The 26,618-nt window shown below is 44.3% G+C and overlaps 1 protein-coding gene across 1 annotated transcript in view; it reads left to right on the plus strand.

Annotated features, from left to right (window-relative positions):
• The first annotated feature begins 529 nt into the window (after positions 1-529).
• The window catches only part of TMTC2 (transmembrane O-mannosyltransferase targeting cadherins 2), a 273,918-nt gene continuing 247,829 nt past the window's right edge, over positions 530-26,618 (plus strand). Inside the window, exon 1 of the mRNA XM_078858886.1 lies at positions 530-1,781. Coding sequence (XP_078715012.1) covers positions 1,630-1,781 — 152 coding nt within the window. The 5' untranslated portion in view covers positions 530-1,629. The remainder of the gene's footprint in view (positions 1,782-26,618) is intronic.

A 26,618-nucleotide genomic window follows, 5' to 3' on the forward strand; every position in this document is an offset into this window, starting at 1 on the left:
CACATACGTACCATATGTATCATGTTAAAGGTCACATAATTATGGACGAATGCGTTGAGTTATCTGCCAATTGTGCGTGTGCATCTCTGGCAACGCAGCATCGCCAAATGTACATTTATATGGGAAAGTTTGGCAATGACAACTCGATTTGTAGATGTTTTACATTGGAAACGAGGCGTCGTAATCGCTGCTTTTTTTTTAGTGAGAAACTATTGTGGGCGGGGCCAGTGGAGAGTGGGCGGAGACAACACGGGGGGGGGGGGTCAAAACGGAGGAGGCGGAGACAAAGATGCGTGGGGCGGGGGGGCTGATTGACGAGGGCCCGGTGTGGTCTCGGGCGGGGCTAGGAGTGTGTGGGCGGAGACAAGGGCGTGAGGGTGCGGGGCTGGGAGTGTGTGGGCGGAGATAAGGGCGTGGAGGGGGCGTGGCTAGGAGTGTGTGGGCGGAGTCAAAGGCGTGAAGGGGGCAGGGCTGACTAAGCGGGCGTGCGCGCGCTCGCTTTATAAGCGGAGCACGGCGGGGTGGCGCGCGCGCGCGCGCTCGGCGAGCCGGCGGCGTGCGTGGTGCCTTTGAGCGAGCGCGTGCGTCGCTGTGTGTGTGGTGCGCGCGCGGCTGCTTGGAGCTGCACGTGGCCACGTGTGATCCACGTGGGGGCATCCGGACGCGAGGAAGAGGAGGAGGAGCTATGCACGTGCTGACCCTCGCCCCGACTCGGGGGGCAGCAGCAAGGGGCAGCAGCTGCGGTGTCCACCCCCGAGGGTAGCCCACTGGGGCAGATTCTCCCCGAGGGCAGCGAGACAGCCACAGCAGCCGGGGCGAGACCCCCCCGGGAGAAGAGACGCGTGGAGAAAGGCATTTAAGAGGGACGCCCGCGAGAGTGACTGCCAAAAGACAACCGCGGCTGTCGAGGGACGCCCAGGAGAGTTGACCATCAAGAGAGGAGAGAACCGGGACTGTCAGGATTCACAATCGAGACAGCCCCGAAGAGACAGATTGCCAAGGCAACTAGAGGGGCGGCTGCAACTTCCGTGAGACGGGAGACACTTTGGGAGAAAGACTTCGAGTCAAAGGAGAGTAATTCTCAAGATAAACTTTCTAAGGGAGGTGCCTGGGAAAGTGACCGACTCAAGAGAGACACCCGGCGAGAAAGGGGGAATAGTGCTCTCAAAGCACATGCGGGAATCCCAGTGAAGACACCTGTGGACACGTGCAACACACGGCAGCCAGGTGGACACCCCCCCCCCCCCTCCGGGGGGGACACCCTTGGGAAGAGACTTCAAGAGAAACAACGGGAGAGCTGGCCCTGGGGGAGACCACACAGGGAGAGAGGCTCTGGGAGACATCCAGGGTGAGACATCCAGTAAGAGACACGCAGTAAGAGACTCACTCGGTGAGCGATACGCAGAGAGAGGACACGCCGGGAGGTTCTTGTGGAGAACCCTGTGGACAGACTCCCCCCCCCGCACGTGCAGGAAGTTTGTATCGACTCAACGCGAGGTGGTGGGGGGGGACCGCCTCTGCCACCCCGCTGCTCATCAAGCCCACACACAGCCGCTTGAATGTGCCGCTATCTCGCCGCTGGGATTTCCTCGAGGAGGTGAGTGGAGGGAGGCGCTGTGGTGGCAGCTGATGCTGCGGGTGACCACGAGGACGAACTTGCAGACGATGCTGATGGAGGCGAGGAACGGCGTTCCGGGGGCACTCGGGGAGGCTCTGTGCTCGCTGCTGGCCGCGGGAGTTTACGCGAACACGCTGGGCGCTGACTTCTGCTACGATGACAGGTGAGTGCGTGGGGGGTGGTGGAGAGGGGGACACCCTGGGGCGGGGGAGGGAGGTGGTATTGGAATGGTGGGGGGGTGGGGGGACAGGTGCACGGGGGATGCGAGCAGGGAGGAAGCCGCGTGGGGAGCGGTGGGAGTGGCAGGTGCACGAGAAAGCCACGTGGAATGGGGAAGGAGGAGGATGGACACGAGTGATGTGATTGGGGGGGTGTTGGTGGTGGTGTTGGAGGGATGAGATGGGCAAAGTGGGTGGGCAGTGTTGCAAGCGACCGAGGGGCACGTGTTGTGGTGGTGGGGTGTGCAGGAGATAGGGGTCACGAAGAATTGGCGGGGGGGGGGGGCACGTGCAGGATGCCATCGAGGGATGTGTGTGGGGGGGGGGGCACAGGGAGCGTTTTGCAGTGAGAGGGATGTGTGTGGGGGGCACAGGGAGTGTTTTGGAGTGAGGGATGTGTGTGGGGGGCACAGGGAGTGTTTTGCAGTGAGAGGGATGTGTGGGGGGGGGGCACAGGGAGTGTTTTGGAGTGAGAGGGATGTGTGTGTGTGGGGGGCACAGGGAGTGTTTTGGAGTGAGAGGGATATGTGTGGGGGGCACAGGGAGTGTTTTGCAGTGAGAGGGATGTGTGTGGGAGGGGCACAGGGAGTGTTTTGCAGTGAGAGGGATGTGTGTGGGGGGGGGTGCACAGGGAGTGTTTTGGAGTGAGAGGGATGTGTGTGGGGAGCACAGGGAGTGTTTTGGAGTGAGAGGGATGTGTGTGGGGAGCACAGGGAGTGTTTTGGAGTGAGAGGGATGTGTGTGGGGGGCACAGGGAGTGTTTGGAGTGAGAGGGATGTGTGTGGGGGGGGGCACAGGGAGTGTTTTGGAGTGAGAGGGATGTGTGTGGGGGGCTTTGGAGGGCCCCGGGCAGTGGTTTGCCCAGACTGCAGACCAGTCTGCCGGGTTTCATCTTCAGTCGATTCACTGGACAATTTAACTAAAGTGCTGCAGCTCCGTCCTCAGCCTTAAGCTGACCACGATGTTCTATTTTAAACTGGGTGTGTATGTATTAAAAATACTGTACAGTAGTTGATATTACTATGGCTTCATTTGATGCGGTTGTAATTAGGGGTTGTAGCAATCCACGTGATATTTTAAAATACACGATATAGTTTGTGAAAATGAAATTCGGTGTTATGAAAGTTTGAAGTATAATTTACACTGCGTAGTGACACATCGCCACGGGCGAATCACAAATCTCGAGCTTACCTGGATATTAAAACTGCTATAATATGCAGTGTAGCCAAAACGTCACGACTCATATGAATATTTAAATAATCGTGACACTTCCATTCCAACATTTCACTTTTTTTATTATTTAAGTGAATACAGTATTTTATCTATTATCTATGATTCTTTGTGCCAGGTGACCTCTAATCCATTGTTTACGAAACTCGACGAACAACGCAGTGAAGGAATAGAGTCGAAACGTAATTGATGAATGTTCAAATATCACACCTGATCTTAAAAAAAGTCCTGAAATTAATTTCAAAAGAGAATTCATGCATGCATTAATGTTAATGCGAGTCAGTTTGGACATTTGAAATAAATTAAATAACCCGATGTGCTTTGTTGAAATAAATTAAATAACCCTATGTGCTTTGTTCAAATAAATTAAATAACCCTATGTGATTTGTTTAAATAAATTAAATCGCCCTATGTATCCTTATTTTTTGGCCACCCTGTTTACATTTATGCTGGACACTGAAACGGGGGTCGTGTGTAGAGACTGAATCCCGTCATGGAAATGTGGAATTGCAAGCAGTGGAGATGAGCGCTGCGCTCGACTGCTCCGTTTGAGGATGGATTTGCAGTACTCTGACGTCTGACTGATTTAGAAATGCGGAAATTGTTCCAAAGTAACTCGTTCAATTGTAAAGTGCGTCCTGGTATTGTGTAGCAGATACCGTTGTGACGGGATCGACCTTCGGGGACGCTCTAGCCAGGTTCAGGTTTCCACTGCTTGCTGTTTCAAGCTCGCATCGAATAAAGGAATCGTAGAATAAGAGCAGCGACCCAGTAAAGCTTAAAAGAAGCATGAGTAATAATAGCCAAGTCGAACTTCGGAGCATCCAGTCAGCCCTGGAGACAGACTGATTCATTCTTTCTGGGTTGCAAATGATTTAACCCTGTCCTGTTGAATGAATAAGGCCTGCTTGTAGCCAGGATCCGAGTTAATGAAACCGAGGTTTCTGTTTTGTGCCAGACTTTGAATGAATGAGACGTACCTGGTCAGCGGACGGACCTAGTTTGTGCTGGGTTGTGAATGAACCAGTGGTTTAATGAGTGTATATGGAAAACAATTCCTGACAATTTATTGAAACCGACCAGATGTACATTATAGGAAATATGAACCGGCCTGGTGTTGGGGTTTGAATACATGAACCCAGTGGAAAATAATTATTCGTGTTTTATGGAGGACCAATTCGTGAAACGAACGTAATGCCAGGGGTGTTAATGACCCAGGCCGGACATGTGAATGTATAAACTCCGGTGCCAGGTTTTTTTTTAATGTATCTAATGCAGCGAAGGTTTAAGTGATCGAGTCTGTCTTGCGCGGCATGGTAGTGGATGAATAATGAGTCTTTGCCCTGGACACTGGGCGAATGAGCTCCACTACATTGAACGTCCCAGTGAATCTATCTACGTGCCAGATATCTAAACACGCAGAACTCGGGGGCACAGCAGCAGCACCGGCACTGCTGTACGAGCACGTGTGTTAGTGTTTTGAAACGGTACAAATCTACAATCTGCATGACACAGGAGTTTCATCAGCATCGTTTGTATCGCATCTGTAATGGGAATTACGTTACGTGTCTGTGTGCAATGTAAGGGTGCATTATGTGTATCGACATGTATATCACAATAACATGAAAATGTGTGTGTGTCTGCAAGGATGGTGTGTAAATAACAGCACTGGGGGAGACAAATTCGGCAGTGCGTGCTGTTGACCAACCACCTCGTTGTTGTGGCGTGCCGGCCTTCGTAGGTGTTCACGAACAGCACTTGCCCCAACACTCTTTGTTAAAGGGCAATACCGGGGGCGTGTTTGTGTCTCTTTGATTTATGTGCGTGCATGTTTGTGTTCGTTTTCTATTGTGTGCGTTGCATATACACACACATGGCCAGGAAGTGAAGATACGGTATCCATTGTGGTGAAAGGGTTTGCGTGGCAGTTGTTTTGTTTGATACTTGGCTGCTGTAAAGATAATGCTGTTAGCGAGCACCTAATGAAGGCAAGGACGGTATACGAGGGAGTGGGTGGCCAGAACCACGCTCGACCGCTCTTTTCTTCACCATTGGCGATGTTTACACGCCACACCAGGTACTCATTTGAGGCCGAGTCGACCTCGGGGAGGTCCAGAACCGGTTCAGATAATTGTCACTGGTGTTGGCCGTGAGCGGGAATCGAACTCGGGTCGCCAGGTTTGTAGCACAGCATAGCGCTAACCGCTGCATGACACCTGGTGAGTGGATGGACCTAGTTTGACGCTGGGCTGTGCATGAACCAGTGATTTAATGAGTAATTATAGGGAAAATAATTCCTGAAAAATGTATTGATACCTACCAGATGTGATCTCTCAAGTTTTGCCCGACTAGAGCAAGACACACACAGTCACACCATACGTGCAGTGATAGCCGCACGAATGATCTGTTTCACAAGCAGCAGTAGTAGTAGTGTGTGTGGTACGATACTGAATTACCTCTTTAAAGGAGTGGCATATTTTCCTTGTCACTCAGCCGATGCCAAACTATCCACCGTACTCTTAGTTGTGCCTCAATAATACGCGCCAGAATATTTCAGCCGCAGTGTGAGTGTCATTCGGAGTTGAGCTATCCACAATCTCGCAGGTGTACACTTGAGCACGTACACGGTATGTGTATTGCCTACACCACGCACACGTGTCCGTCTGAAGGATTTGCCACGCTTCAGTAATGGGTGTTATTGCAATTTCACGCAAGCTCGTACACTTTTAAATGTGATACGTAAATTTACATTCGTGTTTATTGTACTTTTATGATGCGACTTATATATTAAATATACAGCAGTTATAATATAACTCTGATGTTTGGTTTTTACAGTTTTAAAGTTTTCATAAATACAATGTATCTCATTGGGTGTTTGTGTGTTTTTAAAAACGTGACTGTAGGGGGCAGCACAGGTAGAAAGTTAAAGGATTTGCAGAACGTGTGTGAGTTATCTCCCACATAAGTGCTTAACGTCTTCTCTGTACCTCCTGATTTCATCACACAGACTAAAACAACTAAACAGCACAATACTGGTTTGAACGTTATAAGCAGGGCTCTCAACAAAAGAAATGCATTTGAGACCAAGCTAATCTTCCATAGGTAAAGATGTGAAAGTTGTCGCAAGTCATAATGTTTAAATTACCCAAGGCACACGCACTGTATGGGAACTTTGCACTCGCAAACCACACCTTGTGCACGAGGGAGTACTGTATTTATTGTTGGTTTCAAGAGTCGTGACTCACAAACCACTGCAATAGGTGATTAGGTTGACCACAGCATGTTGCCAGAACTCGAAAAACTGCACTCTGTAACAGAAGGACAACCCCCCCAATGTACGCCATGCTGTTGCAACTGAACTCACATTATATCAATGTGGCACATTAGGAATGGACCACTCTTTAAATTATTTCCTAGTGCAGCAAGGGAGTAAAGTGTGGCTTTGTGAAAGTCCTGATGTGCTGTGCAGTACATCAATGCACGTGTGTACACCAGCATGTGGTAACTGAGTTGGGCCTGTGGGTGGCTGGAAGGGTTATTGATTAACCGGAATTGTACACCAGTCACGTGGTTAATGGCGATTCGGTTGAAGATTGCTGTGTGTGACACAAGTGCTGTTGCATTTTACAGATTGACCATAATAAATGTGTTTGCCCTCGATTTGGAGCACCTGCCCACGTCCTTCATTTCGAGTGTGCATCATCAACGTTATTGTCGAGTAAAAGTGTATCCCTGCTGAGATGAGCATGAGGCTGTTCGCATCCTCCACGTTGCCATGGTGGGGGCCAGTCTATCCACAGGACGACCACTGTTAAGTTCCCTCAAAAGTGGTGGCATTTCTTTTGGCCCAGGGGGGTGATAGATTGAGGTGACCCCTCGGCAGAATTTGAATTCACCGCCTCTTGATTGTGAGGCCATAACCTCGGTGCTGCTCTGTCAATGGAATGATAGCTTACAATTTGAAATTGCAGTATTGTATTGTAGCTGCTGCTGCTGGTGGTGCATGTTTGGGAATTGGGCATTTGCTGCGCATGACAAACAGAAATGTCATACACCTGCTGGTAAGAGCAGTGCAATCTGCTGCGCAGTATTATTTTATTTTGTGCTTATTCGCCACATCCTCGAAGAAGTGTAATTTGATGATCGGGTAGTTTGCAACCCGATCCGTCCCGTGTCGTCGCTCCTGCAGCTGGATTGTGTAGCAGTCTCACACCATGGGGGTTGTTATGTGCGGGTCAACTGATTCAGTGCTCATACATTTGTAATGCTGTCCCAACGGGACACGAGTTGCTGTACTCTTCCAAACAAGAAGAGAGACTTTCTAATCCTTTCATAAGTCGTCGGCCCAAAAACACAGTGCTTGCATTTGCTTTTATAATCCTTTATATATCTGCTCTGCAGATATTTGTGACGGACAGGCACAAATACCCTCTGGGCAAGACAGTATTTTGCATTTTGATGATGAGTTATTTTTTCGTGAAGAATGTAGTATGGTATAGTACGAGCACGAATACTGTAAAGTACAGAATTGCATCCCCCTTTTGCAGTAAGTAGCATGGACCAGAGGTGTGTTTTAAGTGGGCACATGTAGGTGCTCTGGAAAAGCTTAACTTTTAAGCAGACTTAACTTTTTTGCTGCTACGGGGATGTTTAGTTAAACTCAAACTTGGAATTCTGGGATCATAGAATAGTGAGCTAACCCACCTCATCACTGCTCCACGTATAAATACACCAAACTAAGACAAAGTTCCTCATGTAGCCTATGTAAGGCTGTTGTGACTGCGAATAAACCACACCAGGTACTTATTTAAGGCTGCGTCGAACTAGGGGAGGCCCATGACTGCTTCGTAAAATAGTTACTGATATTAATCATGACTGGGAATTAAACTCAGGTGGTCAGGTTCGTACCGCAGTGCGCTTACCACCGTGCCCTACACATAGACAAAGGTGCCCTGTATAACCTTCACAGACTCTTAGGGCAAGTGCTACTCGCGAGCACCTATGAAGGCCGATACGGTACATGGGGAGGTGGGGGGAGGCACCACCAAACCCAACCACCTTTATCTCCTTAGTGGCATTGTTTACAAATGGCATCCGATACTCATTGGAGGTCGAGGAGGTCAGATACTCATAACTGGTCTTGGCTGTGAGCAGGAATGGATCTCGAGTCGCTGTGTTCGTAGCGCAGCGCGCTAACCATTACACTACTGCTACACACGTGCACACGCACGTTAACATGCACGTTAACACGCACGTGCACATACACACATGCTTCTTTGCTTCGTACAAAGAACGTTTCCCCAGTTTTGGCCGAGAATGTTGCACGCACGGCAGAATGTAAGCGAGCCTAAACGCCAAGAGTTTTTTTGTTGTGTGGATTACCAAATGCGAACGTTGCCGTTTTGGCAGAGAAGCAATGAAGCCTCGCAAAAGAGTTTCACTGACAAATGCTGATTCCATCGTAAGATGTTAACAATAGAGACGACTGGTGGTGGCATTTTTAAAAAGGTTCGTTTCAAAATACACGCGGTTTGTGCTACTTGGTTTAATGCATACAGAATGCAAAGGAAATAGCAGAACTCATGTTCCTTGCCCCATTGTTCTCTTTCCTCATTCCATCTCTGCTTTGTTTGCCATACAATCTATTTCCTTTTGTTTTTGGGCTCTGAGTGCATCCTTGAACTATTGAATTCACATGTGGGGAATAGAGAGCTGGCCAAGACGCTAACATGTTTCCCATGTCAGGTGTGTTTCATACACTTAATAATGTAAATTGTATGGATATCCATCAATCATTCAATTATCTAAGTTGGCCGAATTTAACGTGAGTCCGTTGAGATACCCATATAACACGTGCACGCAAAAACATCTTATTTGAAATGTATGAGAAAGAAAGTAAATATCATCTGTAATGTGCAAACACTTATAAGCATTTCCACTGACACTACTAAAACACGACACAGCTGGCATTCTCAAACTGCACTGTTCGTGGCTTTAAACATCCGTATATATTACATTTGGTGACTTGAGTGTGCTTTGAAGCAGCAGGATCCGAGTTTGAATTCCATTTCCTTGTCTCCCTGCCAGCAATGGATGCCTCAGTGCCAAACTTTAACATGTCAAAGGGCTCTCCTGGGACAAGTTGGGGCAATGCAAGTTATTGGGATGATACATTGCTACGCGACGCACCTGTAGTACGTGTGCATGCGAGTACGGTGAGCAGGATCATAGTGCTTCGAGCACTGCACATTACAATCACGCCATCATGTGCTGTACCAGCCCTAATTGGCTAACAATACTGGCCCTAACACTCTCCAGGCTAAGCGGAGCAGCTTGGAAATTATGTACTTGTGTGTGCATAACATGCAATTTTATTTTGCAAACAAAGGCAATGTTACGAAAGTAATTTATTGCAGTTATTGTGCGTGTGATTACGGATGACTTTTAGTAATTGCAGTTTTTGAGTTTTCACTAAGAATTGCAATTTACTAATACGGGGTTGAACAGTGCATCGATTTAATGATATGAATTCACAATGCTCGTTTATATATTCATACAAAACAATGTCAGGCTCACAATACATGCAGATAAATAACACGTGTAAAGATACGTGTTTTCTTCATTCGTGAATTTTGCAAGTAATTTATTGCAGTAATTGTGCGTGTGATTACGGATGACTTTTAGTAATTGCAGTTTTTGAGTTTTCACTAAGAATTGCAATTTACTAATACGGGGTTGAACAGTGCATCGATTTAATGATATGAATTCACAATGCTCGTTTATATATTCATACAAAACAATGTCAGGCTCACAATACATGCAGATAAATAACACGTGTAAAGATACGTGTTTTCTTCATTCGTGAATTTTGCATTTAATGCTTTCGCTTCGCCCCCGCCGCCGCAAGAGATGCTACTATTCACCACATTGTTAATTATATCTTTTCTGGAATCTAATTGTGACCCTACTTCACGATAGTTAATTGAGTCACTGATGGGAGTGAATATTTCAACTATATGTTATAACCAACATTTAATAACAGTGCTAAATTATTGGTTCTTTGTTATATTAACAATTTATACTCAAGTTCATGGACGCATTAAGGCTACCTATCATTACATTAATATATTGACTGACCAGTGGTTCAAACAAGCTATTAATCTGAAATGCATTGGCATCTTCACAACCATGCTCATTAGATGGAAGGCCATCCAATACCTATAGCAGCAATGCGATAATACCTACAATACACTTTTCTCAAATCCAGTCTCTTTTGCTCCCTTTTGGTGACAACTTTATTCCTGTAATATAGCAGTGTACTTGAATATACTTTTATAATGAAATTATAATGAAGATTACGTTTTAATTCACTGAAAACAGATATCATTGAATCCATTGGCTTTTGTGCTTTCCATTTGAACGATTCCAGAAGTCATTTGTTTCACAAAGGAAGAATTCCTATTTCATTGAATATTGAATTATCAATCAGCTTGGGCCTCAAATCATGGCCACTGGTACCGTGATGTTTTGGCACAAGCTGTCCTAAAAAGTTAATTTTTTTGTGAGTGGCAGGAGAGTTGTAAAATAAATAAATGTGCAGCTCTTTGTCAAAGCCACGACTGGAGGAAGGTCTCCCCACGCCACTTTGGCCAAGGGGATTGTTTGACCATACTTCGCCGCGCGGGTCGGTGAAAGGGAGAGCCCACCAGGGCCAAGTCAGATGTTGCTCACCATGTTGCTCACCACGCATCTCAGGATGCTTTCGGTTTTATAGTGTGGTGAATGTACACCGCGCCACTGATGCCTAGCCGATAATGATGGTAATGATAATTCTTATTCACGAGCTATGTTCAATTACCAAGATGGATTCTTAATTCAAGAGTTTGCACGGGCATTAAAAAAAAAATGTAATCACTCACAAATAAACACCGTTGTTATTTAATAAGGTGATAGTGTTGACCTGTTTTTAAGAATACTCCTTAAATCTGTTGGGTGTCCACCATCAATGATCTATAAAAAAATAATTGTTCCCCATCACCACTGGGTATTCCCTATTTAATGCTCATTCTCTGACTGTAATTAGCTGAGAAACTTTGTTACTATTAATGAAAGCCACATGGGAGCCGTCCTGTACTGGAGCCGTACGTTATTTTTTGACGGTAATTTAAAATAACCTGAAATAATTGGCAGCAAATTGCACAGTAAACGCATTACCGTGTCTGATTGCTGTGCCGCCCTCTCCATAACTCGTCACGGGGATGTAATTGCTGTACTACCTTGACTCGACACTTTCAACTCTCTTCCAAATACTTGTTGTGCAACTGTACGTATTAATTTAATTGCAGAAATAAAATGTTACTCTTTTAAAACTCGTAACGCATTTAAATGATCTAATTTACGCAACCAAAGATCTGTTTACAATGACTGAAACATAATAAACACTTAATCGACTTCATCAACAATGATATCCCAATTCTACGTTTGCCGTTTTTTGCCTGTAGACCCAAGCAGCATTCTGCTGACAATTATCACGTGGAACAAACAAGGAGAGCATTCCAGAGAAATGGTTGACGTTTCGGGCAGTGGCCCTTCTTCGTAGCAGAGAATGAAGATTGCCTGCAATGTCACCCTGGTATAAATGTTTCCCCTTGAGGCCGGATCACTCATTAATGTACTATGTAGAGTTTACTTCCGTTTTGTCGACATATTGAAAATGATGCAACTATACAAGTACGTTTTTTTAAATTAAATCCATTTATGTAGATCAAGTTGTTGATGACTTAAACTACTATTTTCAATTTTTATTTTATTTTACCAGGTAAGGCCTACTTAGCTGTATAGCTCCCTTTTCAGAAGCGACTTGGCCGCAAATTATAGCGCAACGTGTGATGGCTTATCATGTGGAAATGTATAGCAGACAAATACTCTAAATTAATGTTTCTAAATGTGGAGGGAAAAACCAGAGAACCCAGATAAAAATCCACTTAACCACGGGGAGAACATGCAAACTCCAAATATACAGGCATCAGGGTTGGGATTGAACCCACGACCTCCTGTATACCAGGCGAGGTACCTAACATCTCCCCACTGTGGCACCCTCTTGCTTAGTGACAGTACAGAGGCGACCTGTTAAACTATAAAAGCAGGGAGTAAAATAGTTGTTGGACCCTTTCAGTCACGAAAACTTCAAATCTAGAATACGGTTATGTTTTTGTTTCGGATCATTTTCTTCTTTAGCACACTGGCTGTTATACCGGCGCACAGCAGAGTGCTGCTGTGATTATTGCAACACGCACTTTAATATCTGTTTCACAGTATTTTGGCAGCTTTAATGGTGGCCCGCTGTGGAAATTGAATCGCAGAGCCATGCAGACTGGATCGGCAATAAAACAAGCTACCCCACCAAGCCACGCAAAACCACCTTCCCTGTACACAGTCTGCATAAAGCCACGTGAAGGGTAATGCGATCAAAGCAAAAGGAAACCTGCTTAATGTCAACGGATGGAAAATGTGCCTTAACCAGTCACAGCAGGCACGGCAAGGGTGTGAAGGGCTGTCATACGATTTGGCACGGCACCACACCGTTATATTACTTCGCGGCAGGAGGCCACCTAATGGTTGTATGGAAGCTCATGGCTTGGCCCAGTAAGCGGCTTTAGCCACGTGTCCCCCACCACGACGTCGCAGAGTGCCTTCGCGCGGTGCTTGGAGGAGTTGTTTGCATGCCAGCGGAGAGTGTCATCCTGTGTGTCCGAAGCCTCCCCAAGTGCATGTTTTATTTATTTCTCTCTGTCAATCTGCTTATCGGATAGATGCTTCCTCATGCCATTGCAGTCGTGGCAGATGTGTAACCACACTTCGCAATGCTGCTCTGTGCAGTTGGGATGAAAGGGTGGAGGGGGCGGTGCGGAAGCCATGAACTCAAGCTGCCAAGTTCATAGCACAGTGCCTTAACCACTGCGGTGCCACCTCATGTACTGTTAACAAGTGGCGATTAGTGATTTACATCTTGTACGTATGTATGTTTAACTTATTTTGCACCGTATGTAGCCAACCGTGCTAATCGAAGGACAACAAACTAAACGCAAAAAGCTGATCTAAAAAAATGAGAATCTTGAATTGAATTAAGGCCCTCAGAGCTGTAGTTTATATTGGCGTTTAACATTGGACCTTATTATACACCGCGCTTCAATATTGTTGTGTGTGTGTGTAAATACATTTACATTGCTTGTACAGTAAAATAAATGTTGTTTGCGGGATGATAAATGCCCTTTTCCCTGACATTGACAAACCACGGTGAAGCCTGTCACGTTAGATGCCACTGGACACCCTCGTGGTCAGAACGTGAGCCACTAAGCCTGTTTTACGGTGTCCATGGGTCGATTCCCACGGCCGCTCATCATTGCTGCATTATCAGCACTTGCCGTCACATACGATGAAGTGGACATATAAGGTCCTTTTCAGTTATCATTTGCAAAACTTTGGGCATTTACATTCCACTGAAAAATCCAGAGATGTTATCATCGCCTGGTGAAATGTTGAGACATTTATTACGGTGTTCATCTGGGAAATTGTGCAAATTGTTATTGTCACAGGCAGGATTTGTTACTCTGTGACATTTAATTCAACACGATGTTCACAATCACATAGGAATACATATTGGTTCACTGGACTGTACGGTACACGTAATATAAACAATCTCCTTAAATATTTTGAACACCCAGATTTGTATTCATATCACTGAGGGGGCAGCAGAACAAGAGGCGTTATTACGCCTCAAGGTGCAGCTCAAGAATGCGTGTCAACTTAAATGAAACAAGACTGTAATTTATTTTCAATTAAAGACGTGGTTTAATTTATAATGCAGTCGCAAATACAATATGAAATTAATGAGCTCAAACAAAGAGCCTGACCTAATTAACATTTCATGGAATGTTCCGTTTCCCATCATTCCAGGCTCTGGTCCCTTGATAGGCTGTGCTGGCTCCGAAGCAGGGGCGGCAGCGTCTGTGGCTGTTGTGGGTGTGCGGACACCCCCGACGTGTTTAGACGTGACCCAGAGACACCCACAACACTGTGGACAAACTTCATTCTGTGATTTGAGTCGGTGTTTTTCTCCCTTTGACAAGTTCACACAAATGCTGATTATGCCCGATGACAGAACCTAAGATAAATACACAGTAGCGCGCAAACAGTTGTAGGCTTAGCACTGGCCCAGTAGCTCGTAGAAGCGTCGATTGAAAATAATTACAGTGCAGGAGAATTCAACTTATCGGTTACGAAGTGGAGGGTTGTGAACTTAGCAGATCCTATCTGTAATCGAATAAATAACCACCGGGAACCATTCGCTGGAATGGCACTCCCTGCTCATAACCGTGAGTCGAACACAGGATCTCTACGCTGTTTTGGTTTTGCTGTTGAGCGAGAGTTTTGGTTTTGCTGTTGAGCGAGAGGAGGTATTCACGAGTGGAGCTGCACTTTGCACAGACAAATGGAGCGCCCCAACGCCACCCCTGAGTCTGATGAGGCCGCACGGGGATTACAATTAAACGATATTCCAGAGTAAGGCCACCCTACATGAACACATCAACACGGGGTATGTAGATGGATATCGTTAGTTAACTCAGGTACAAGCCCGTGGAGATACACATCTCTTCTTCACAGCAGACCTTCTGTGATAGAATAAAAATACACGCAGAAGGGTAAAGGCACTAATTATAATAAGAAAACCAATGCCACATGAATTAAGGACAAAACTAGACACAGTATGGTTTGGGAGTACACATCTTAATATAAAAATAATACTTGCATTATTGGATTTCTACATCTAAACTAAACAACTAAAACAGCTATAAACAAATTCCTGGCTGTTCTTTCTCTCCTTGCAATGTATTTTCGTGACTTTACTCACCACCAGCATACCCACGTTTAATTTGTGTAAATTACAGTACTCACAGTGGAGCTGTAACCACTGGAGCACTTAATCATATTTTTAGAGCGGTGGAAAACAACACACGCGGCCTTTGTTTTTATCACAAAGGACTCTCACTGAAGACTGCTCCAATGCGCTTGCTCTGCGTTTATGCTGCTGAGTTTTTTTTAAATCAACGTACACGCAGTGTTAGTGAGACGTTAACTACCTCGCCTGGTATGCAGGAGATCGTGAGTTCAATCCCAACCCTGATGCCTGTTGGCATGTTCTCCCCGTGGTCACGTGGCTTTTTCTCCAGATCCTCCAGTTTTTCCTTCCACATTTAGAAACATGCGTTTAGAGTATTTGGCTGCTATGAATATCCACATGATAAGCCATTTCATTGAGCTATCATGCGTTGCCAGGTCGCTTCTGAAAAAGAGCTGTACAGCTCAGTGGGCCTTTATCTGGTAAAATAAAAAATAAGTTGAGATTGTTTAGTGTTACGCTATGAAACCAGCAGTCAGAGTTTGATTGTCGGCAACTGCTAGAATCAGTCGAGAGTGATGTCAGGCCCTGTGCTGGTCCCCTATCTTTCACTCACCCACACTGACCAGAGTGATGTGGGAGGGTCAAATAACCCCCACGATCCACACAGTGTGGGGAAGTCCTCATCCAGCAGTGGTGTGACAACATTGCTATATGCACACGTGTAATGTGTTGAGGGGAAATAATAAGCCAAACATTTGGAGTGTAATTTCTCATTAATTATTCTTCCCAATTGCAAAGTGTTGAACACATTTTTCTGTTTTAGCAGTTTTTTTTACAATCTACATGTCAGTATTAAACATATAATGCAATCCAGTTGTGTCTACAAAAGATAACAAAAAGCATTTAAAGCCTTTATTATTATAGATTAATGCGCTTGTAAGACTTTTACAGGGCACTGTAATTGCTTTTTCATAACACACATTCCAAGCCATTGTTGGTTTCTTGTAAAGGTTGCCAATAATTCCGGATAACGCTGTCGATGTTCACTGCTCTCCAGGAAAGCCCCTTGGCTCGTGCTTTAGCTCAAGGCACTTTCTTTCGTCCCAGTGCAAATCCCAAATGAACATCTCCTTCGAAGGGTTTTATGCCGCTGTGTTGTTTTTCACTGCGTGCCTTCGCGTAATCAGCAGTTGCGCAGCGTAAGCGTCGTTCATGTAATGTTTCGTTTATCCCCATGTGTTTCCGGTGATGTTCGCTCTCTCGGCTCATCCCACCCCCAGTGTGCCCACTTGGAGAATTGCGCACTCATGCTCGACAGAGTCTGGCGATTTCGTTTTTTTGTGTGTGTGTCTGGAATCTGAGACTAAGGTGCTTTGAAAAAAAAGAGGTTTTCACAGCTGAGATTAGGCACGCGTTTGTTCCCCTGCTACCGACAAGGTCCCGCGAGTTAGTGGCGGTCATTAAAAGGGATGGCTCTGATTGAGTGAGACCATGCCGCGTTCACTGCGTTGGTTTGCTGCCAAAACGTACGCAGAACGAGTTACAAAAATAGCATCCGGATTTGAAACGCAGTTTTTTTTCTCTTCATGCTTCAGTTGCGCTGCACTTTTTAACATACGTTGAATTTTGTTTGTTTTCTTTTGATTTTGAAGAACATTTCAGTGAAATTTAATGTAGCTCAGTCAAAAAAAAGATGTAATCGTCACTGAATTAACATTTGAATTGCTAATTTCTCAAATGGAAAGTGTAATGTTTACATGTCGGTGGCACAGTTGACTCAGCCCATCATCTATCCATGGTCCGTAAAATATTTACCACTTTGTGGTAGGTCCGCAGTCGTCGTCCTGTGGAGAGACTGGCTTCTGCCATGTGAATTTGCTGTGCCTCTGCCAGTGAGGAGAGTGTTGCATCACCAATTGCTTGAGCAATGAGATGCCTTTTTGACTCAGCAGCGTTGTCTTTTTAGTTCCTACATTTGTATGGCCTATAGTGCTCGGATCAGCTCGCGTGCATTGTTACATCACAGGATCGTGAGATATGCGGGTAGAACTCCAGTAGTGGATTGATCATGGCTGTTGATGATGGCGGTGCTCAGTTCTTCTGTCGTGCAGAACGTAGCTCATACTTCTAGCTTTACACGTAGGAATTGTACAGTAAAATTATCGATTTATCCGGCATGCAGTTATCCGGCTTCCAACATTATCCGACGGTCGAGGGCCGATCTGGCGGGAGACCTCCATCACAGCTTGATGGGAGTTGGATTCGGACTCTAAAATAACCACCTCCCAATTCTACACCCTCCGATCTATCATCACCCCATGCAGAGTCTTCGAGATTGGAGTGGTAAGTACGGCACAGTAAATGTGGTCACTTTAACAGGATATTTATTTTATCATGGGACCTCCTTCGCCAGTGTAATAAAGGACTCTCAGGCGATGTTGTTCTCCGTGTCCTTTATTGGGTTTTTGCTCGCACCCCGCGATGTCTCCGCTCGGACCCGCACCTTCTCCGCCTCGTGCCTCCGCACGTCGTCTGAGTCCTCCGCTCTCTCTCTCTCTCTGCAGCCACACCGCTGCCCGTGTGCTCCGCACACTCCGCAGCCCCCTTGCTGCTCCGTGTGACTCCGCACACCCAGCAGCCACTCTACTGCTCCGTGTGCTCCCGCACACTCTGCAGACACCCCCGCTGCTCCATGAACACCGCTGGCCGACGGTGCCGTGACTCCTGCCTCGTGGCAATCGCGCCACTCCTCGCCAGCACTCCGCGTGGCCTCTCCCTTCTCTATCCTGTCTCCACTCCCGATCCCCTTCCAGTTCTCCCCTTATATCCTCCCCCTCACGTGACCCTGACTCTTCCTCCTCCTCACGTGACCCTGACTCCGCCCACACTCACGTGACCCTGTCCTTGCTCGCATTACACCAGTACCAAAATATGAGAATAGGTTTTCCCCTTTTTTCTGGCAACAAAACAGCTGTGTTAAAATGTTAAAACACCAAACTGAAACCTTTTACAAGGAATCATGTCTGCATTAACCACAATACTTGTGGTCAGAATGCAAACAAAAACATACTCTGATAATATATGCATTGTCTTTGAAACGGATTGGTCCACACCAGAGACAGCTTTTTTTCGAGCCTAGTCTTAAAACATGTATTACCGAAGCTATCAACAGAAGGTGTGTACAGGATTAACTGCACGTCTGGTAAATGTTATGTTGGGCAAACAGGACGAATGATCAGCACGAGACTAAAGAACATCAGAGAAATATTAAATTCTCCCAAATGCAACTGTCAGCAGTAGCAGAACACGCGTGCCAACAAGGACACTCAATTGATTTTGATAATGTTGAAGTTTTGTGCAAAACTAGCTACTACTGGCCAAGACTAATTAGATAATTTATCGAAATTTAAAGAAATAAAAATAACTTTAACCGTTTGGATAGCTACCGTCTTAGTGCTGCGTGGAAGTGAATAATCAAATAATATGTTATTTGAATGCGTGCCTACAAAGGACAGCGTACTTCCATAGGGATTACCGTTGTTAGGGCTATTTTAATAAACACAAAAGACAGGAAGGACAAGATCAAAGGGCTCGCATGATGCACATGCATAATGTACGTTGCCTCAGTAATTCCCCCCCCCCCCACATTGTGCAAGAGCGCAGAAGGGTGGTCAACACATCTACGCCTCTAAGGAACGAAACAGGAAGACTTCTCCACAAATCTGTCTGTCGCCTGATGAAGCTAGTTATAATTACATACTCAGTTTGTAAATGTTGTGGCTTGGCTTTCCAACACACCGGTGTGCTGTTCTAGTGACGAATTTGCACGTTCTGTTTATGTGACAACCCTTACTAGTTGGCTGTGTCGGGTGGTGGCGGGTTTTAACGACAAATTTAGATATTTACGCGATCTAACCCTAAAACCTCTTTTATGGATGATATTGGTAGCGAAAGCCTACATGTTAAACTCATAATTTCATGCAAGAATGTGCAAAAATAGGCGATTATAAATAATGATGTGATTATCTGGCTTTTTTTTTTAATCCAGCACCCCCTTCCCCCCTAAGCCGTCGGATAATTTATCATATATTGATTGCAGTTGTATTGATCTTTCCATACAATTCACACACGTGAATACAGTATATTTTTAAGGGGACGCTAATGTTACTGTCCTGGTTTTAAAAAATGAAAGCAAATAGATTCTTAATCTCCTGTTAGATGTGTTTGGCTCATTTGAAATATTTGATATCCCTTGTAGTAGTGGACAGTAGTTATTAATAAATATCTGATCACTAAAGTTTAGCCCTTTGATGAGGCTGGGCTTAATTTACTGAAGAAAGAAGTGATAAATGAGTTTCATTAAAGTACTGGCCGATTGAAAAGGGAAACATGCTGATTGTGCCACACTTTCAGATGAATTGTACATTTTTAATGATAACACAAGAGTTCTGTACCGTTTCTATCTCCCACTCACTGATGCTGCACCCACACTGCACCTCGAAGCTGTGGTCGAAGGTGTTCCTTGGAGCTGGGTGACGTTTCTCACGATTCCTCGCCTGGATTGGTGACTCTATTCTTCTAATCGAAAACCTCTCCAATCGGGATCGCAAATTGTGGAACTGTGTCCGGTGTGGTATTCAGGCAAGACGAGAGGCCCCCGTTAGGCCTGGAATGTCAAGTGGACTCAATAGCTCACCGCGTCTTTATGATGTGCGAGTTTAAATCGGGTGCTCAATTCCCATTTGCCACCTGTCACATGGAGAGCCGACATCACATGATCATATTGGAGGGTGGTTAAAAAAAAACTTGACATCTGATTGGTGGAGAGCCGAATTTGGAAAAGTGACTTGTAGGGGATTGGTCACATGGGTGGAGAAGAGGATGAAAGGAGCTGACGAAGGGAGATCGGGGCGCCTGAATGGAGTCATTCCCAGAAGTTGGTACTTGCTGTGGGGTTGTATGTCTTGAAGAGACGCAAAGAATGAGTTTCCAAGACTTACCTGACTGGAACCCGCTTTTTACACTTGTGATGTGCTGCTATCCAATCCTGTTTGGATGCCATTTGCAAAATATGAAGAGACAATGCTGGGAGAATCAAGTCGACTGAAAAAATAAGCTTGTGATGTGGATTGTGACCCATTGCAATTCAGTTTAGTAGTCGTAGGGGATGAGTGTCTCACACACACAGCCACTGTGTGAAATCCCTGCAGCTGTCCACTGGTAATGGAACTTCTCATCACAACTCAACAATCACTGGCTCAAGCCCTGCAGAGAACAATTCGGAGAGTGAAGTGACGGGAAATTGAACCGTGTTCTCAATTCAGGAGGATGCTTCTCCGAGTTGGCTGCGAATTTAACCGCTTGCAGGCTCATATGCCGTTCGAGCGCCGCAGAGGAAATTGCACGTTGCCTTTTGTAACATTTCAACGGGTGGACATTGAATTTGCTGTCACTGATGATGTCAGCTTGCCTATTAATATGGCAGCTGTAATTCTAGAATGCTTTGTTGTGGGAGTGGGTAAACAATGAGTGTGCGTGCAGCACACGCCTCCTCTCGGGAATGGTGCAACGTGATTTCACTGTGCTTGTGACAGTACAGCAAGTCCATGCATAATTGTGCATGATTTTCCCGAACTTCCTATTATCTTGGTTGGCTATGTACGGTGGGAAAGAAGTTCAACATATTTGATTTGACGTCATGCTGTTAACTTTACATTACATATACGTCTTATATTTAATACAAGAAATCTCACGCTAAATTATTATGGTGGAAGAGAAAAGAGAAGACCAGATTTTTTGTAAATATAATTTAAAATTTGTAAATTAAATATATGTAGATGTATGCATTGTATGCCTTTATTAGTTGTATTACGAGCACTCTACAGTATGATGTACTGGTTGTGGGATTTATTACCCATTGCTGCACTCGCATGTGTTTTTTTATGCTGTAGATGTGTTTTAGCCACGTTGGAATAGATAGTGTCTGCAAGAAGTTAAAGGTCCGTGTGACTTTACGCTCTCATTGATGATTTATGAACACAGCTGCTAATGCTGTGGGGAGGGAAGCAAGAGGTGTGAAGTGTGACACCAAAGTAGCCTAAAAAAACACCGAGGTGGCTGGTGGCTCGGGAGGAGGTTAATGCTGTCAGAGCACTGAGCTGCCACTGCTGAGGTCCAAGGTTCAAATCCGAGCAACCACCACTCCTGATGAAATAATTGTGATTGGGCTGACTCGGTCTGAGACGGTCTCAGCCTAGTCACAGATGTACGAAAAAGCCATCGTTTTAAATGTGTGGGTTTTAACTTCTGAATACATTTCCAGAGAGCAAAAACATTTTGGTTTGATTGGCATGCTCCAGCAACTTTGCAGATCAAATTAAAGGGGTTGGTCAAATATGGATAACGAGGCTATGGATGGGAATGAAACATAGTTCTGTGATGTCATCTTCAGGGGACCATTGGCTAACACTGCTGACTTTGAGACTTCTGGCTGTAAATGTGTTCATATCATGATGTGACATGGTATTGACACTAACATACATTTTGGTTGAAAAATATTAAAGAGATTATCGCAACTTTTAATAATTGCAATATTATGCTTCGGTTCATGATTCCCATTGTATATTTAAGAATGTAATTTCTGTAATAATTACAATGAATTCAGGTGATTATAGGGAATTGTATTTGAATAAAACAACAAAACATACTTCATGTATGTTAAACCCAGCATGGTGTATTTTTAAGTGCATGAAATAAAGCCAGTAATGATAATTATGATGTGTGTATTCGACTAATTTGTCTAATTTTACAAAGTGTTGGAATACAATTATTGCTATAGTATTATGAGGTCACCTAATTTGTAAGCTAATGGCCTGCATTAGATTAACAATCTCAGTAGAAAGCTCTTATTCTAATTAAAATCGCACCTTAATGTCCTGACATTTAGGCCCTGCCCTCCCCCAATAAACACACAATGTTTAGCACCCCGCTCGAATGCGTACTTCACGTGGCAGCGATGAGCTATTGGCATCTGATGAGAATGGCAATTGCAGAGTCCAACCGTCATTTTAAAGGTACGTGTGTCATGCCCTGACTTTAATGAAGCGTTAGGCCGGACCTGTGCTTAGGGTGGGTGGCCTCAGCTGGCCTGTGAGATGGCATGTTTGTCCTCGAGCTTTGTTACACCAGATTGCACCGTGTCTGCACTGCAGCTCTTGATGCAGCAGGGTGCTTTTACTGTGAAATATTAAGAGGTTTACTTTCTGCAAAGGTGGCTCAGTCGTAAAGCGAGCAGCTCGTCATCTGCAGGCTGTGAGTTAAAATCCTGGTTGTGGGGGTGGTTGTCTCAGCCCATCATCCATTCGGGGTCAGTAAAATTGGTACCACTTTGTGGTACCAATTTAATGTACTGAAGCAGACGATTTGTGCTGGATATAACCACATTTCTGAATGTGAATTGTAACTTTGATCCTTACCCATGTAGCGACAGTTACATTTTAAGGTGCAATTTTATTGAGGGACTGTGTGTTATATTGGTGTGGTCTGGGACAGTCGTTGTTTTGCTGCCTTGCCCAAGCTTGCATTTAGTGTTGAAAAATCCGCAGGAATTGATGTGCTGTGCAATTTGAACGTGTAGAATATATCTATTGCTATTTATTTAAGTGACTTTCTTACTTTTCCTATAATTTGCACTCCTATCGTTTTTGTATCCAAAATAAATGTAATTTGGGTTACATCACGTAAATACAAATGCGTCGTTAAACCCGCCACCACCCGACACAGCCAAGTAGTAAGATTTGTCACATAAACAAAATGTGCAATTAGTTACTAGTTGAGCACACCAGTGTGATGTCGAGTAAACCCACAACATTTACAATTCGAGTACGACGTTTTGGTCACGAAAGCCCATGTGTTAAACTGTTTTTTGCATCGTTTGTTGTTGTAACTTTCTGACCCGCCCCTACTGGACATCTGTGAAAAAGAGCTTTGTAGCGCATCGGATTTCTTCAGGATGAATAATTCTCATTCTGACGCATGCCCCTACCATCTGAACGTTGAATGTCCACTGCTGGCTCAGCTCACCTCGAGGCCATGCAGTGTTTGATTGTATTAAGAGATTGCACACAATGCTGAAAATGCTAGGATGTGTGTTGGATTCCAGCCGGCTGGCCCATGCTCTTCATGTAGGACCGCCAGCTACTCTTGGCCACCGCCACACTAACCCTGAGGTCTCTGCTCCTGGGAAATGAGCCATCATCCACAGCCAGATTGCTAACTGCCTGCTGGAACGCAGCCACTCATTGTATTTGCCTCTGTATCATCTCTTTATACAATTCAGTGGTTCTGATTGGCACAAACACAAATGGACACCTACGTTCTTGCACACACAAGCGTACGCACATGTGCAGGCTCGTTCACTAAAAGAGAAAGATCACCTTGGCAGGAGCAGAGTGCTCTGGAAGTAGTAGAGTTTCAGCTAAAGCTGGAATGGTACACGAGAACGGTGCACTATTTAAGCCTTAAGATGACTATCTATGTTTCTGTCATGCTTATGTTGACCACACCACATCAAGCTGAGTAAACCTGGCGGTGGCACATGCAGGACTTGGAGTTTTAGGCCAAAGGTCTCTGCAGGTCACCAGTATATTAGCACAGTCCACTTACAATGATGTCACCACTCCCGACCTGTTTCCAAGCATTCACCGTGATGCAGGTTTCAAACATTGGTAAGACAGGGTGGTTCGGTTTGCTGGCTTATTTGTGCAGAGTTTGCGTACCCCCTCGTTTGGATGGGTTTTCTCTGGGCACTTGAAGTTTCCTAAAACATGCACAACTATTGAAGGAAATGAACAAGTATCTCAAGCAAGACCTTAATAAAAAGTTGGATTCTTAAAATACGTCAGTTTTACTTTGAATCTAAGTTAGCATTCATATTTGTCTCATTTATAATATACATTGATAGCATACTAATCTGGGTTTCTTAGCTTGTGTATCAGTGTTAAACATTGCCTGTGAATGTATGTTGTGGTGTTTTGCTAAACGCGTTAACTAACAATGGAACACCGTGATAGAATGTAATCACCGTTGAATGCTGACTTTATCAAAGCCACTCCATTCACGTTTTCTGTTGAACTTCCATTTCAATGTCGCAAACAAGCCTCATCAATACTACCTGGTAATCCCTAACTACCGTTTCAATCAATAGTTTGTAATAGCCATCTCAAACCAGCGTATGGTTAAGAGTCCTGTCCGCTTGTTTTAATACCATCTCAGACATCTGAGATTAACGCTTGGCTTTAGGTTTGCTTTCGCATTGGGGTCGGGCTCATGGCAGTCAACTTATGATCGTGGCTTTGACATTACCAGTCAAGCTGGTATCAACACTTCAAACAAGAGACTATTGATAAACGGTACCTGCGTGTTTTAAAGTTCACTTCCTGTCCTTTTATTATCTGCATGTAGGTTCCTCATTGCAGGTATGCAGTGTGTTTATCCCACTGGGATTTTTGCACACAGCGTTGATATTCGGTGTTTTTTAAGACTTTGCTGTTTTTTCCTGGATCTTTCTGTTGCGCGTAGTCACTTTAAGATGTTCTTTGTTCATATTTTTGTTTTAATTTGAAGCTTTCGTGACTGCAGGAAGCCATACTCTGGTTATTTCGGTAAAGTCACGTAGATAGAAAAAATAATCATAAAAGAAACACGACGTTTCGGCCGCAACACAAGCGTCCGTAAATGCGTGCTTTGTTTTTTATTTTTATCTACGTGACTTTACCGAAAGAACCAGCGAGTGTTTTTGTTTGTTGCGGTTGCACCCGAGTCAAGAGCGGCATGGCTCACAGGGCTATACCTAATAAATGAAACTGAAACCATACCACCAGCCATATAACACGAAGTCATACATCATTATATTTTTTATCTACTTTGTTGAGTAATTTCTAGTGCTGTTGGGAAAAACAGTATTCAACTGTTAGCGGGCGTTGTATGCATACATAATACACTGTGGTGAAGTTTGATTCACAAAACATAACACCCATCACACTGAATTTAGATGGTCTGTCACAATTCAGGGGTCAGATTTCGATTCAACAATTTGTTCTCTCTGACATTGTGGTGGATGTAGAAGCCTCTAACAGCATCAGAAGTCACACGAACCCAATTGAATAGCACCATATTAATAAAAAAAAACATTCATAATTACGCATGCGATTCAATTCACATACGGTGAACTTAAGATGAAGTGTTACACCTCCAGTTTATATGGCACAATGAACGTGGGATAGTTGTATTATTGTAGCATGATCTAGTCTAAATGTGTGCTTTGTTTTTATTAAACATTATTGATCACATGATTATTGCATGTGGAGCTTGCAGTTATTTAACAAAAATTTTAACAACCGATTGCAATACATCTCATCATTGGCATTCCTCTTCGGCTAATTAAGCAACAAAATACAGTACTCAACATTCTACGTGAAATAATTTTCAGCGATGGGAAAGCTAAAACAAATGCATTTTAACTTTTGGGGTTTATTTGGATGCTTGAACGAACGGGTTCCAGTGCTTCGTGTGGAAGCAACACATGACTGGAATCATGTATAGTTGCTTACAATTTAAATAATACAGTATATTGTTGTGAAATGTTCTATTGTAATGCTGGTATTCGTAAAAAAAACAAATACATGCCACAGATGTTGTGCCAAAAATACGCAATTGCTCTTTGTCTTTGCTAAATTGTTTGGTGCCTTTATTTAGACATACGCAACATATGGCATGTAATGATGCGCAGCCCTGGAACGATTGTATTTGTGCACAGGTTAGCATGGATTCTACACTGCGGGGAAGAAAGCATCGTTGAAAATGAAGCTAGGAGAAGCCCTGTGGTGTCGCAGTCCGGGAGCTGCTGTGTGCTATCGTTCCCCTGTAGCTTCTCATCTGATAAGCAACTGAAAGCTTTGCTTACTGTTACTTTGATAGAGATCGCACTGTTTAGTATAACGTGTTATGTTTGGAAAACGTCAACAGATCAAATAATGGGCGCGCAGCGATTTTTTTGAAAGGAAAAATCAGGCACGGCATCACAAAAAAATACCGTAACCTCCAGTGGCGCGTTTTGCTTTATTCGACTATTTAATATTTTATTTCAGTCTGAACATGTTCTTCCTCGATCATGTGGACTTCTGTTGGCTATAAAGGATGCTAGCATGCTCTGCCAAAAGAAGAGCGTAGAAATACACGTTTTTTGTTATTCGCTGGACATTACTTTTGTCATTTAGCTTATGGTATTGGTATGCACTGTAATGTTGTTAGATGGCTTTTTGTCATCGCAAAATCATTTTCAATTCAGCCAGAACAAAATTATCTGTTATTGTACTGCAATCTATTGTATTCTGCATACAGAGCTCACAATCAAAAGTAGAATGTGCATGACATTTCGATCGTGTTATGTTCTCTCTGAAAGACATTAGCTTCACAGTAATAACATGGCTAGAGAACCAGTACAGTACCTAGATTAAGTTAATACATGTTTGTTAACTAATATATTTTGGATTGAGTTTAAACATATATTTCACAGCAGATTGTGTTTCCCCTATTTTACAATCGGAGTCTGTGTAGGAATTAACACGTGAACTCTGTCAGTCGGCAAAGC

Source organism: Lampetra fluviatilis, chromosome 8 (genome assembly GCF_964198595.1).
Source record: "Lampetra fluviatilis chromosome 8, kcLamFluv1.1, whole genome shotgun sequence".
In the NCBI taxonomy this organism is placed as follows: domain Eukaryota; kingdom Metazoa; phylum Chordata; class Hyperoartia; order Petromyzontiformes; family Petromyzontidae; genus Lampetra; species Lampetra fluviatilis.